General features: G+C 41.2%; 1 protein-coding gene across 1 annotated transcript in view; it reads right to left on the bottom strand.

Moving 5' to 3' along the window:
• adgrg6 (adhesion G protein-coupled receptor G6) overlaps positions 1 to 11,139 on the bottom strand; it is a 71,248-nt gene extending 60,109 nt beyond the window's left edge. Inside the window, exons 1-4 of the mRNA XM_084000894.1 lie at positions 10,899 to 11,139; positions 8,980 to 9,119; positions 8,585 to 8,864; positions 6,439 to 6,612 (exon numbers count right to left, since the gene is read on the bottom strand). Coding sequence (XP_083857020.1) covers positions 6,439 to 6,612; positions 8,585 to 8,864; positions 8,980 to 9,119; positions 10,899 to 10,965 — 661 coding nt within the window. The 5' untranslated portion in view covers positions 10,966 to 11,139. The remainder of the gene's footprint in view (positions 1 to 6,438; positions 6,613 to 8,584; positions 8,865 to 8,979; positions 9,120 to 10,898) is intronic.
• Between the last annotated feature and the right edge of the window lie 4,622 nt (positions 11,140 to 15,761).

Raw genomic sequence — 15,761 nt, 5'->3', positions numbered from 1 at the left:
AACACACACACACACATTCCCATTAACACTGGAGTATTTAATGGTCCTACTCAGGCTAAGACTAAACAACACACTCCTCTGTGTTTATTTGAATGAAGTTTGTTTGGCTGAAGCCACACATCTTTTTTTTTTAACTATATAATTTAACTGTATTAGTTATTTTAGTCTTAGCGCATCTGGATCAAATGACGCTGTATGATTTATATGATTTTAGAGAAACGAGCCACTCAGCTCACAACATAAACCTGTTATTACTGGTTTTACCATCATTAACCCAGAGGAATATGAGTGTAAAACATTAATGTAGGGATAGGACAATACAGCTTTGAATGGTTTATCAATGTGAATTCGTAGTGTTCATATTGAGCCTCACCTCTTAACTACGACGAGTATTAGGAACACACTGACAAATAAAAAAAATTACAAACTTCGAGAATAAAGTCGTAAATTTACGACTTAATTCTCGTAAATGTACGACTTTATTCTCGTAATGTTATGACTTTTTTCTCTTAGGAAATGTACGACTTTATTCTCGTAAATTTACGACTTTTTTCTCGTAGGAAATGTACAATTTTATTCTCGTAAATTTACGACTTTATTCCCTAATACTCCGTCGTACTTAACAGATGAATGGTTTGAATTGTTTTTATTTTTATTCAAATAAATTGATTGTGATAGAAACAGAAAAAATAAATGTATTGTGTTAATTATGGAGGTGAAATATAATATTTAAAGTTTTATTACTTTGGTTTCAAATTTCAAATGTTATTTATTTATATGGCACCTTTCATGCTAAAAGCAACACAAAGTGCGTCATAGAGGCTTAAAACAACAACAAAAAGAAAGAGAACAATCAAAGAGAACTTGGAACTTGGAAAGTAAATAAAGACGTACTTCCACCAACTAAACCAGAATTAACTAGTTCTCAGTATTTCACCAGAACAACTCACTGACCTGAAGTGTTTTAGCCCGTGTGTTTTACTGAACAGTGACTGTTCTCAGTTCTTCATTTCCATCCAGCTTTAACTTTTATCATCCTCTCTGTAACATCCAGCTCAGCACATTCAAAATTAAAAACCTTCATTAGGAAGCGTGTGTCTGCAGGACGTCGTCGACCAAACAGGATGTAGGATCACGACCGTACGTTATTAAACACAGTAAAGAAATGAAAGAGTCAGTCAGCGGTTTTGTAACTTCCATTAGTGAAGGGATGGAAACAGTCACAGTCTGTGAGGACGTGAGTTCTCTGCTCTGATCCTCCTGCAGCTCTGTAAACAGCTTCAAAGAGTAAAACAACATCTCAAAGTGTTTGTTTCCTCTGTCAGTTCATCCTGTGACCTGTGTTTCAACCTTCAGCTCCTTTACTCACTGCAAAGTGATTAAAATACAATAAAACAAACCTGTGACCTGGATCATAGCTAATCTGTTGAGGAGTCAATACATTACTCATCCTCTGCTCCTGTTTCCTGCTGCTGGTATCACAGCGTCTCTGCACGGATCAATTCATTCTCATCTCGTCTATTTACTGTAGATGAGACTCACCTGTTACTATTTTACTAAGGCTTAAAGTTTCACACAACTCACCACAAACCACTATCCAGGATTAATGGTGCGTTCAAGTTGCACTCAGAAGTCAGAATTTACAAGCTCAGAGTTGTCATTTTAAACTTAATTGCACGACCCCCGAAGTCAAATCTCGGACTCGGAAAGTCGGACAAATCCCACCAGCCATGACATAAGAATTCAAGATGGCTGCTACTCGTGTAATTGAACACTGTGTAACTTTGCTGTTTATTTTAAATCTCTGGTAATTGTTTCACATTAAAGTCAGACATGTACACGTCACTTTTCAATTCTTATCCCTGGACATTTTTCTTAGATGTTTGTAGAGCGTTGATATCAATGCCTAGCAGTGGCTAACAGCTAACGTCCCGTTTGTTTTGGTGCTCTGTAAATGTCTTTGTTGTAAGTTTGTATGGCTTTTTAAAAAAAAGTAAAAAAAAATTGTTTACAATGAAATCCAACAAAGTATAAAATCGTTATATTTTCATTCGTTATATCAACCGGACAACTCAATAACTCAGAGGTGACATAAATCTGAACGCACCATTAGCGGCGGAGCTAAGAACGGCCAAGATAGCGGCGGAGGTAGAAGCTAAGTTGATTTTTGTTGTTGTTGTTTTTTTAAATCAATGTTCACTCTTAAATTAGTCTTTAGTTTTAAAAGTTTGCTAAGAGTTGCACAGTAAATTCATTTTGCTTCATCATTCTTCATCTTCTATTTTTATTACATAGAAATATATCACTGTCTGTTAAAAGTAGCCAAAGCAATTACTTTCTAGCTCAGCTGTCCATATGTTTTACTGTTGATATGAATTTGAATGTCCTGAACCAACTGCCTACAGGATTCATGAAGTTGTAACTGTATTGAATTGAACTCCTATATAATTGAGGGCGTGGCCACTTTGAGTGACAACTGGAGCGACCAATCAGAGTGGTCTCTGCCTATTTTTGAAGAAGATGGGACGGAGTTAAGGACGGTCAAGATGGCGGCAGTGGAAAAGCCCACGCTTCAGAAAACTGTCGTCGAGATCTTTATATATAATCTATGTTCAAACAACGTTGCCAAAACACACGGTAACTAAGGAAACGATCCCTCCCTTCACAAATCCATCCACCATTACTCACTGGTTGGTCGTTGATAAATGATTCTTCTTGGCTCCGACACTGATTAAAGTTGGACTCTTCTAAATCTGACTTTAAGTCTATTATTAAGAAAATATTCTGACTGTCACTTTTATTTACATTTATTTTGACAAACCTAAGTTCTTTGAATTTTTTTCTTTTTTTTTTTTTTAGAAAATGGAAAAACTCAGATGAGATGAAAATCCAAAAGTTTCAGATCCAGATGTGAACCTGCCAGCTGCGGGATGAAGGTACAGTTCACGTCTGCTGACGTCTATATGACGTCACGATCCAGACCTGCAGTCAGCAGCTTCTCTGAGGTCACATGACCCTTTGACAGGAAGCAGCTTCCTCTGATTCAGAGTTTGTTGGTGAGGTCGTATAAATGTGGACAGAGCCCGTTCACCATGACGACACAGTGATTGACATGTCAGACAAAACAACTCGATGTCCAGAGCTGTGAGCGCCAAAATGGCCGACACCTGAGTCACTTTAAAGACGATTTTACTAATACAGACGCATATTTTAAGATTGAATTGAAAGATTATTGCACATTCTCCTGCATGCATCACAGCTCAGTTAGCGCAGCCAGATCATACCTACCTCCAGGACACACACACACACACACACACACACACACACACACACACAAACACACACACAAACACACACAGACAGACATACAACATACATGAGCAGAGTGTTAGCAGCACTCACCACTAGTTGGCGCAGCAGTAGTTAAGTGAGTGCAATGAGGGTAGCAGACTGTAAAGAGAAGCACAGATTAGTGACATCGGTCAGAACAGAACAGCATCACTCACAGTTTTTCATCACATTGATCAATCGATTAGTGGACGAAGCGATCGGTTAAAAAAAACAAAAAACAAAAAAACAACATCGAGACAATGAGGTCAGTTACATTGATCGTTAATAATCAGCAGTGATCAGGCAGTCATGGAGGTCAAAGGTCAAGTAGCAGACGAAAGTGTGTGTGTGTGTTTCCCTCCAATCAATACATGAACTAAGAAGAAAAATCACACTTGTTTTAACCCTTTATAGTCCACTCTTTCCAACTGTGGTGGATATTAACTTATTTTTACTTTTACTTTTAATTATTTATTTATTTTTTCAGTTCTTCTTTTTCCGCAAATCAAGGTCAGCTCAGTTACCATATACATATTTCTTCCTCCTTCGAAGGTCATAATTTTTCCAAAAGGTGTAAATCTAAAAATATTTTAGAAACACAAAGATAAAGTTAAGAGAATTTTTATTAAAACATAAAAATGTGTTTAAAAAAAATAAGTAGCAAAAAGTACTTTATTGGTGCTGGTTATTGTGATTGTTTCAGGAACAGTGAATGTTTTAACAGTCGACTGCAGCTAAACTCACATGATTAATAAAACCACAGACTGGAAAAAGAGAAATAAAAAAGTGGAAGTTTGATGTTTTTCAAAATAAAGCTGTGTGTGTGTGTGTGCAGAGTCACTTCTTGTTTGTCGAAGCTTCACATCACACGACACTTGAGACTAGATTTATTTCATATTTTCACAGTTTTCATTTCAAGAAAGAAAGAAAGGATGGATTTTGTGTCATGTCCTGTTTTTCTTTTTCTTCTCCTACTTCAGTTTTTACTGATGTGTTGTTTTTAGATTCAATCCGACAGCACTGTAAAAAACAACAACACAACACACACGATTCATTCATTCATCCTCTGGTTTCTGATGCGTCTGGCTCAGTGTGGATCACAGCAGATAACGTTTCATGCAGAGGAAGGAGAGCTCATGTGAACTCCCCCTTTTTGCTGTGTGTGTGTGTGTGTGTGTGTGTACGCACCAGAGAATCAGGAAACTAAGTGCAGAATCATGCATTTCTTGAAAACCACTGCAGGTCTCTGAGGCATACAAGCATGCGCACACACACAGACACACACAGAGAGGCCCGGTCTCCACAGCGCTGGCATGAATTGCACTGAAACCGCTGTGGCTAACCTCCTGTGGCTACACACTCATTTACAGCGCTTTTAAATGAGAAGTACTACTCTGTGGACACACACACTCGCATTTACACACACAGACACACGCGCACACACACGCACACACACAGAGTGTATACTCTTACACTCTCTTTCATGGATAATACTTAAATACGGTGAGAAAATGGTCCATTATGTAAACTTGGTTTCAGGTTTTAAGTGTGTCTTGAGTGTCTGTGGTCATTTGTGCAAGTGTGTGTGTGTCTGTGTGCGTGTGTGTGTATATGTGTGTGTGTGTGTTCAGTTTGCACTTTTGATAGTAGTGCACCATTAAATCCACTCAAAAACTTGCAATAAATAAGTGATTTGAATCACTTTATACACAGCACCTTTATGTGTGTGTGTGTGTGTGTGTGTGTGTGTGTGTGTGTGTGTGTGTGTGTGTGTGTGTGTGTGTGTGTGTGTGTGTGTGTGTGTGCAGAGAGGAGCAGGAACCAGCAGCCAGACTCGGTGCTGGAGTCAGTTAACTTCACCAGCCACCGTCAGAGTTTGGTTCAAGTCTGGTTGTAATTTTCCAGCCTGATAGCAACACAACAACACACTGCAGTACAGTGTGTGTGTGTGTGTGTGTGTGTGTGTGTGTGTGTGTGTGTGTGTGTGTGTGTGTGTGTGTGTGCGCTATACAGTATGTCAAACAAAACCAGTCATTTTGAGCAAACTTTTGTTTTCTGCATGTTTTTTTATTCATGCACTGACTTGGTTTTACAGTGTAATGTAACGATGTTGATGTGTTGATGACGTGTGGTGTAGGATCAAGTGTCCGATGTGTCTCAGGGCAGCAAGAAATAACTGTCCACTGTCTCTTTTGTGTTTATTAGTTAAAGGTATAATATGTAGGAATAACCAGCGGTGCGGTTGCATATCTGAGCGTATTCTTGATGTTGCATTCACCTGAAATCGGGCAGACGTCAGACAGACAACAGACGCTGCATGTAACAGGATAAACAAGCGTCTATGTAAACAAGTGGTCCGCCAGCACGAGGCAAAACAATACAGGCGTGACAATATGTTGTCATGGTGATGTGGTATTGTTTACCTGAGTTTTACCGTCTTTCTCTGGTGGAATAAAATGACACCCGGTTGGTTTGCCAACGGCCGTCTGCCTGACTGCACCTGAATGCAACATCAGTGCCTCCGTCCTTCCTCACACTACACAGTGGTGACATTTTTAACAGGCCGAGCCCACAGCTCCGCTGAGTTTCCGTGGTTACCTACAGTACGGTTACGCTGCCACTGAACGTAAAAAATGGCGATGCAACATGGCCGCCTCGGTTCGGTGCGTCGCCCACTTATGTATTTGTAACGAATTGTAACAACTCATTCTAAGGTACCAGAAAGCTTTCATTTGTATGCGGGTGTGATTCCACTTCAGTGAAATACGAATATGAAAGCAATATTTGATTTTTGCTAATAAAAAGCCAAATAAGTTTAAACATCGATGGGTCTGCTGTTGCTTAGGTTTCATTGGTAACATAGTTCTTCCTTCAAACCCAATGAAAACAACAATGTTTTAGCTCAGAGCTCATTGGTTCCTTCTGATGATGTTGCTCCTTATTGAAATACCTCACATACACATAACATAATTTCTTTTCATTTCCCTAAAACAGCTGCTCACTCTAGTGTCCATCAAACATTACCTATTGAATATGTAGGGGACTACTTTCAGCGGCGGACTGATCCACGTGTGGTTGAGTATCAGTATCGGTGTTTGCTGTACTCACTGCAGCTGAGCGCGGCGTCCGTCTGGGCCAGACTGGACGGGATGGTCCAGTGGCTGTTGTCCCAGTCGATGACGTTTCCCACGGCGCTGCAGGTCAGCTCCTGGAGCTGCTGCTGCATCATGGTGTAGTCCCACAGCCGGAAGTTGTAGACGTTCCCGTCCATGGCGTGTTGACCTGGAAACAAAGAGGTTGGATGGTTTTTAGCATCGCTGCTGCACTTTTACACTGAAGTTGTTTCATGATTAAATTAATCAGCAGATCGTCTTATTACAAAACTGGATTGATTTACAGTCGATTGATCCAGAACTTCGGCCTTGTCTTAAAGGGATAGTTCAACATTTTGGAAAATTGGCCCATTGCCATAATCCCTATAGTCATTGCAGTAGATTCATTACCTTTATTTGTCGGTGCAAGCTATTTTTAGAACGGCCAAGCTGAGAGCTACGCTACGGAGGCTAATGGGATTTCTTGGTTTCCCTCATCAAACTCATCAAATACACAATCCAACAACTCCAAAATGCTCTGGTGGACAAGTTGTGACCTGCACATTCACCACGATATGAGATAATAACAGAACGTTACCAGACAGAGTTGTTTTAGAGGTAAATTCATGCAAAACCGCAAAACCGCTGATGCGCGTTGCCTTCAGGGACAGTTTTTCGGCAAGCAGTCTCTGTGTTTACCTCTAAAACAACTCTGTCTGGTAACGTTCTGTTATTATCTCAGAGCGTGGTGAATGTGCAGGTCACAACTTGTCCACCAGAGCGTTTTGGAGTTGTTGGATTGTGTATTTGATGAGTTTGATGAGGGAAACCAAGAAATCTCAGGTGTCGAGTTTCAAAAGGTCAATATTGTAGCATGGTGTAAGTTCATTTACTGTACAGATTTCAAAACAAAAAGTAAAACCAGAGACGTGTGTCCTCAATAAATACAAGTTCAGATATTCACATCTCGGTCCTTTGACTGTAGTCCTCTAGTGTTATCGTCATCATCATCGTCGACTTCTACAGAGTGTCGAGTACATCATTTAGTGCTTCATAATCATCATAATCCCTCTGTTCTTGTCTCTTTGTCCAAACTGACCTTCATCTGTTTGGTTTTCTCAAAAATCACGCCACATAGTTACTGCAGTCTGAGGTCAAACCATCAAGTAACACCCAGTTGGGTTTTCACCATCTTCACTTAAAAACCTGATTGTGATGATAAATCGATCGTGTCCGAAGCTTCAGGTTCAGAGTTCTGTGCGTCGACCGATCACTCAGTCTCATTCTGGGAACTAAGACGGTGTCCTTGTGGCTAAACGTCAAAATCATTATTCAGCTTGACATCGTGTTTAAGTCATCTTTGGGGGGCGGAGCCATTTGTCCAGACTGATTTGTAGCCACATTTTTAGTTGTAGCAGAAAATGTGATTGAAGTTGGAAGGAGCAGTGAACTTAATACTTGTCACGTCAGCAGAGAAATATGTTGATTTAAGTGTTTTTATTTCCTGCTGAGCTGCAAATATATCACTGCGGGCTTGTTGCCACTTTCCTGTCCTGTTTTTTATCATTCAGGGCTCGGGACCAACGTCATTCTACCTACAAAGCTCAGATATGACTTGTTGTCTCTTCATTTGTGTGAAACACCAAAGCACCTCCACCAGACAGATTCCAGAGGTTCAGCACAACTTGTTGACCCCTTGTTAGAGACCAGGATTTCATTTTGCTTAAAGGAAAAGTTCACCAACAAATGAAATTCATTTTTAATTATTCCTCAAAGTGCATCTGGAGACCCGGGAGGCCGGGTCGTAGTCCAACAAAAACTTTACATCAATAGTCAATAGCGGCCAACACAAAAACGTCCATAAAACTACACAAAAACCATCCTCGTCATTTCCAGTAAACTCTGGACAATATCCCTTCAGGACACTTGGATTGCAGTGGACGAGCAGTGTGGAGGAATATTAAATGGTTTTTGTGTAGTTTTATGGATGTTTTTGTGTCAGGCGCTATTGACTCTCAAATTTTTGTTGGACTACGAACGAATTTCATTTTTTGGTGAAGAATTCCTTTATCCTTTAAATCCTTTAAATCCAACGTTTTGTGAACAGAACCTGACGAAGTCCAGAGATCAAACCAAACGGTAAAATTCAAACTCAGACTCACCTCCTAACCGGAGCAGTCCTCCAGCCGGGACGGTGCGCCCGGTGGACGAGGAGCAATACTTGAACCGGTAGTTCCCGTTGAAGTAAACGGCAATCTGGCCGTCGGACGACCTCCACACCACGCAGAAACGTTTCATGGTGGAAGTGAAGTCGGAGGAGGTCAAGATGTCGCTGAGCGAACACATCACCCCGTCAACGATCAGCTTCATGCCGCTCTGATCGGAGCCCACGCTCAGCCTCACGTTGCTGTTCGTGTCGAAGTAGGTGAAGACCCACTCTTTCTGTTCAGGAGCCCAGAAAACAGAATTATTAGGTAACTCCATTCACAAATCGCACATTTTCTTCTTAAATGAGCCATTTGTACGTTTTAGTGACTTATTTCTAAGTGTCCGGTACCTGTTTCTGGCCGGTACGCTCCAGCTCGAAGCACAGTGTCAGCTGAGTGAGCGCCGGGAATGAGACGGACTGGGAGACCTTGGTGACCTGACCATTACCACTGGTTATTCTGACCTTCTGGTTCCTAAGAGCAACGGCAACTATAGAAAGGAGGCATGAGGAGAAGGAAGGAGGAGGAGAGGAGGAGGCAAGGAGTGGAGGAAAGATGAAGATGAAAATATACAAGGGTGGGAGGAAAGGAGGAAGTAAAGTTGAAATTAAAAAAAGGTGCAAAAAAGCGTAAAAGGAGAAGTGAAAATGGAAAAATCATAAGTGGAAAAATTAACACATGTTTTTATTCATTGTTATTTCAGCTAAATGACATATGAATAAACATGTGAACACTGATTGACAGTTTAAGAGCACAACACCAACACACAAACCATCCCTAGGTATCAACGAATCAGAGGTCTTCATCTCTCAACAGAGCAACTCAAAATCTTACCAAGCATATAGTCAGAATGTTATTTCTAGTCAAAACAAATCTCATTATACCTAAAATAAGACTCATCACATTAAAAAGTAGCTTGTTTTTAGACATTTTTACTCATTTCAAGCCTATTTTCACTTGAAATAAGTAGAAAAATCTGATAGTGGAGCACGTTTTTCTTTCTTATTACAAGCACAAAAAAATTCCTTCCACTGGCAGATTTTTCTACTTATTTCAAGTGACAATTTGTTTGAAACAAGTGAAAATGATCTAAAAACAAGTACATTTTTAGGCGATGAGTCTTGTTTTAAGTGGAAAGAGATTAGTTTTGACTAGAAATGAGACATTTTGACAAGAAATAAGACAAATATTCTTGGAAAGATTTTGAGGTTTTGCAGTGTAACACACATTCACACACACAAGCAGGGCACGCACACACAGATTCACTGAAAAAAAACACCAAACCAGATACTGCTGTGGATCCTCTGGTCTCACAGCTGCAGTGTCTCTTGTTATCAATGAGCTAAACACACACACACAACTGTAACACACCTTTGTGACCTTCATCGGTTCAGGAAACATCAACAAGTTTGAAGATGCTCTTACTGCTGCTCTAACTGGCCAAGACCGCCGATGCTCACATCCTCTTCATGTAGCCACATTTAGCTAAACCAGCTACATGCTAAAAAATCTATAAGTTTCATTTCTCACGTATAAAACTAACTAAACTCAATTTGGTGACACAACTGCAGCTGTAGAATGAAAACTAAAACCTTTTTTCTATAGATTTTGTTCATATCCTACACCCATGGCCGCTGGTGGATGTGAAAAGCATGCTGGGATACGCTGTTTAACCCTATGTCAAACACATGGGTCAGCTCAAAAATCAGTAACAAACACCTCAACATAACCAGAGCAGCAGGATCAACCGTCTGGAGACTCTTAACTTCCACTTGATGAATCTAAGTCCAATTTTCACTTTTCTTTTAGCTCTGTGTTTGGTCTCCACCGGATCCTGAGGGAAACATCTGGTTCTTTTAGCTGCTAAATGCTCCACAACAGCTGCTCTCTGACCGAGTCTGTCTGCTGTTTGATGCTCAGCAGGTGGTGGACAGGGGATTTGGGATTTGATCTGTTGTTGTTTTGAAAAATATCGATCAGCGGTGCTTTTAAAAGATTTATATTCTGGTCTACGTCTCGAGCAAACCCCCTTGATCTGTTGAAACATGTTGAAACCAGTGAGATAAACAGAAAACAGAAAACATGCCGCTCCAACTGAAAATGTTTGTTGTTTGTTTTCTGAGCAGCTGAGATCTGAGCGGTCAAATTGGACCTGTCTGATGTTTAACAGCTTCATTCTTCACGCTGCACTACTGTGTATTCAACATTGACCTGCTAGCAGCTGATAAATGGTACTATGACCACCAATCAGATCCCAGTTTGGACCTACCGTGTCGGTAGCTAACACTGAACCCCTTCTTCTGCACGCTGAAGTCGGAGGTAAAGGACAGCTCCATCACGTTCCCCGTCGAGTTTAGAGTCAGCCCGTTGGCCGTCAGACCACAGAATTTCACTTCGTTGTTCCCCGTGTTCACCACAACCCTGTCGTAGATGCAGCCCGGCGCCTCCTCCAGGTCGAAGTCCAGGAAGGAGAGCTGGATGATGTAGCCGGCCGGGGCCTGAAGGGTCCATTTGCAAGACTGCGAATTGGGGTATTTCTGGGGGTAGCAGGGTGACGTGATTCCCCCCTGGTCCTCCGTCAGCACCTGGTTACAGTTTGTAGATCTGCAGCCCAGCACTGGAGGAGGTGATGGTGGGATGATACATTGATCGTCAACTTTCAGAGAGCTACAAGGCCCGCTGAAGCAGTTAAAGTAGGGTAATATCACTCAGAGGACAAGATGCCAAAAGACAAGGACACAAGGGAACAGGACAAAAGAAGACAAAAGACCTTAAAAAAGGGAGAGGAGACAAGACAAGGGGGTAAACATCAATCAGGGAGCTAGGAGGAAGGATTCAAGGATATTCCTGACAGGTACTCCACACCAGAAGAGTCAAGACGATGAAGAGGACGAAGACCGAAGTTTTCAAGAAGGTTACAAGGATTCAGGAAACAAAAACCAACACTTTGTTTTTTTAAGAGGACAAGAAGAAGAGTTTAGGGATCATACTAAAAAAAGTTGCACTCCAGGGATCGAGAGGAAACAAAGACGAGACGGGACAAGACACATCGTGCAGGAAGCTTAAGGTTCAACAGCCCAGAGAGGGAGGAATCAGTCGATTAATCAATCAGTCAGCGAGTCAGAGGAGTAGTAATTGATTGATGAGACAGAAGTCACTTCTGCTGAGTCAGCATTGCATCAAATTCCACAATACAATTGCCAGAGATATTCCCACAGTCAGCAAGGTTTAGGTGTTACAAAGAACCAACTTTAGTACAGGAAACCAAACACATGCAGGACAATCTTGCAAGTTAGATTTGGAAAAAGTCACTTTTTTTCTTTTAAAGGAAACAGTGAGCAGTCAGATCCTGTGAGTGTGTGTGTGTGTATTGTCTTTTATTTTGAAGTGTTGATCCATGATAAGATCTGAAATTTGTATAGTTTTAAGAACCAAAAAACCATCTCAGTGTAGTTTCCCATCTTAGCTTCTCTCTGGAGCTCTAGAAACAACAGGCCGGTGTCAGCCAATCAGAAGAGAGGAGGAGGAGGCTCTGATCCTCTCTTCTGATTGGCTGACTGTGTTTTTTAAGTGATCTAATTAAAAACAGAGTAGATTTCAGAATAAAAAACATTCAGAGAAACCAAATCCCGCAAGTTGCTGGATGGTGGGTCCAAGTGAGGGGGCGGGGCTTTGGGTATTTGTCTAGTTGTGACATCACAAAGTGACAAGAAGTCCTGACGGCTGGTTTTAAGGCTCAGTTTCTGAATACAGGCTGTGTGCATTTCTCTGTCGACTGAGGCTTTGATACTTTCACAGTATTAATATAGAACCTAGAGCTGCTTTATAATCACACTACACATGGACATCTACCTTTATACTGTATGGAGCTTTAACACAAACATCTACCTTTATACTGTATGGAGCTTTAACACAAACATCTACCTTTATACTGTATGGAGCTTTAATACAAACATTTACCTTCATGTGGAGCTTTAAATTCATGGTTTTTCTCTCCTCTACCTTGAAAACACCAGTTAATAAGATGTTGTGTTTCTCGCTGTGAGAAATGTTGAGTGGGTTGGAGTTTTGTCGACTCTGTAGAATGAATAAATCTTTCTCTAAAAAGCATCATAAACACATAATGTGTCGGTTTGTCAGAGAGTCCGACCCAACGCCGCTGATCGAGTGGGATTCATTTACGACTCGAGACATAAAACACATCAGCCCTCATCACTTTCACCAACAGCTGGAAAGACGAGCCGGCCCTCGCAAAGAAACATAATAACAGACAAGAGCTGAAATGGAAAAGTGGAAAGAATGGTTCGTCTCTCTCAGTCGGGGTAACAATGCCCTCCGTTGATTTCAGGCCCCGGCCCTCGCTGCCGCCAAAACCACAGCCAACGCACTGGAAACGCTAGAAACACCAGCAGCATGTGTGTATATGTGTGTGTGTGTGTGTGTTTTAACCCTTACTTATTCCAAGAAAAGCTGACTGGTGTCACATTTGTCAGCAACATCCACCATCCACTTCTACCACGTTCAAACCCCAACAGCTCCACTGTGAATCTCTGCATCATGTTGATCAAGTAAAGGATGTAAATAATAATCATACATTAGATTTTTAGGTGGTGTTAGACACTTAAAGGGATAGTTCTAGATTTTTGCAAATTGGCCCATTACCATAATCCCTACAGTTTTAGCAGTAGGTTCGTTTTTAATTGTCGGTGCAAGCTATTTTTAGAACAGCGGAGCAGAGCCGTGAGCTGCTCAGAGCTACACTACGGAGGCTCATGGGATTTCTTGGTTTCCCGCATCAAACTCATCAAATACACAATCCAACAACTCCACAACGCTCTGGTGGACAAGTTGTGACCTGCACATTCACCACGCTATGAGATAATAACAGAACGTTACCAGACAGAGTTGTTTTAGAGGTAAATTCATGCAAAACAGCTGATGCACGTTGCCTTCAGGGACAGTTTTTCATCAAGCAGTCTCTGCATTTACCTCTAAAACAACTCTGTCTGGTAACGTTCTGTTATTATCTCATAGCGTGGTGAATGTGCAGGTCACAACTTGTCCACCAGAGCGTTGTGGAGTTGTTGGATTGTGTATTTGATGAGTTTGATGAGGGAAACCAAAAAAATCCCATCAGCCTCCGTAGCGTAGCTCTGAGCAGCTCGCGGCTCTGCTCCGCCGTTCTAAAAATAGCTTGCACAGATGATTAAAGGTAACGAACCTACTGCTATGACTATAGGGATTATAGCAATGGGCCAATTTGCCAAAAATGTTGAACTATCCCTTTAACAGCAAGTACGAGAAGTAAAATACAAAATAAATTAGAATAAATGTAACTCTAAGAAATTAAAATGATGCATGAGATTTACTAGTTGTCAAAGAACTATTCCTGTCATTTGGAGCCTCATCTTGTCTGAAGCTGCAGGGTTTGAATGAAACGTGATGCACACACACACACACACCCACACACACCCCACACACACAAACCCGCTTCCACTCCCTGTGAGCGAGAGAGACTCTGCTGCCATTAAAGTTGCTCAGCATGAAATTTCAGGAACATTTGGACGCGACATCAAAAAGCAACAAACTCCTTTTTTTCCCACTAATGGAAAAACTAGAAGCAGCCGCACGATTCACATACCGAGCCCTCTCTCTCTCTCTCTGTCTTTCCCACCACTGTATAAAACACACACACACACACACACAGAATGAGACACAGTGGTGTTCCACCTCTCTCTTGGGGAGTGTTGACTTCTCTCGGCCCACTCCTCCATTTCTCCTGATCCACTGATTTCATTCAGCTTCTGGAGCAAGTAGCTTTGTCTGAGCTTCCTTCTCAAGTTTCTGGCACACACAACCTCGCGTCTCTCTTTATCCCCCTCATGTCCAGTCCGGCTCTAGAAGCTGCATGTGACCTTTGACCTCTGACCTGAAGATAGTCACAATAACAGTGATTTTAACGAAGCTGCATGAATGAAACATTAAAAATAAAGAAGAGAAGCAGAGACACTGAGCTCAACCTGTTGAAACCAAACGTCTCCAGGCTCCATTGTGTGTCACCGGCTTCATGCCTCCTCCATTAGCCTCTAACTAACCAACTCTGTTTTTATGACATGACACAGTGAAAAGCTGCTTTGCATTGCAAATGATCTCATTGGTTCAGAAAGTTACCGCTCTGTTCTGAATATAAATCTGATAGTTGAGGAGGGAGCAAATTTGATTTTTCAATCAGAGGCTTTTTACTCTCACAGAGGAGAAGGCCATTAAAAGCATCAAGGCCGAAAGAGGAAATGAGGAGTCCTTCAAAATAAAAGAAAAGTGGGTGAATATACAAAACATTCCTCTCTTTGTCTCTGAACCAAATTAAAGCTCCATACAGTATAAAGGTAGATGTTTGTGTTAAAGCTCCATACAGTATAAAGGTAGATGTTTGTGTTAAAGCTCCATACAGTATAAAGGTAGATGTTTGTATTAAAGCTCTATACAGTATAAAGGTAGATGTTTGTATTAAAGCTCCATACAGTATAAAGGTAGATGTTTGTATTAAAGCTCCATACAGTATAAAGGTAGATGTCCATGTGTAGTGTGATTATAAAGCAGCTCTAGGTTCTATATTAATACTGTGAACGTATCAAAGCCTCAGTCCACAGAGAAATGCACACGGCCTGTATTCAGAAACTGAGCCTTAAAACCAGCCGTCAGGACTTCCTGTCACTTTGTGATGTCACAACAAAGCCCCGCCCCCTCACCACCTGGACCCACATCCAACAACTTGCAGGATTTGGTTTCTCTGAGTGTTTCATTCTGAAATGTTCTCTCAGAAAAAAGTCAGCCAATCAGAACAGAGGCTCAAAGCTTCCTCTCCTCTGATTGGCTGACATGGATCTAACGCAGGAAACTGTGAAATACGGGGACCATTTAAATGAATAAAGTTTCTAAATCTAATACTTTACAGTATGAGCTGAAACTCCATCATAAAATGTATATATCATTCTAGTCTGACTCTAACTTTCACTTTTTACTGCCAGTCACACACACACAAACACACACATACACACAACAGGGTCGTGACATTTCTGTGACAGCTTCACAGCGGCTGATGGAAAGAACCTGATAGACAAACACCTGTGAC

Source organism: Trachurus trachurus, assembly GCF_905171665.1.
Source record: "Trachurus trachurus genome assembly, chromosome: 24".
NCBI classification, from domain to species: Eukaryota; Metazoa; Chordata; class Actinopteri; order Carangiformes; family Carangidae; genus Trachurus; species Trachurus trachurus.
The sequence above is the reverse complement of the archived record's forward strand: the minus strand, read 5'-3'. Positions and strand labels throughout refer to the sequence as shown.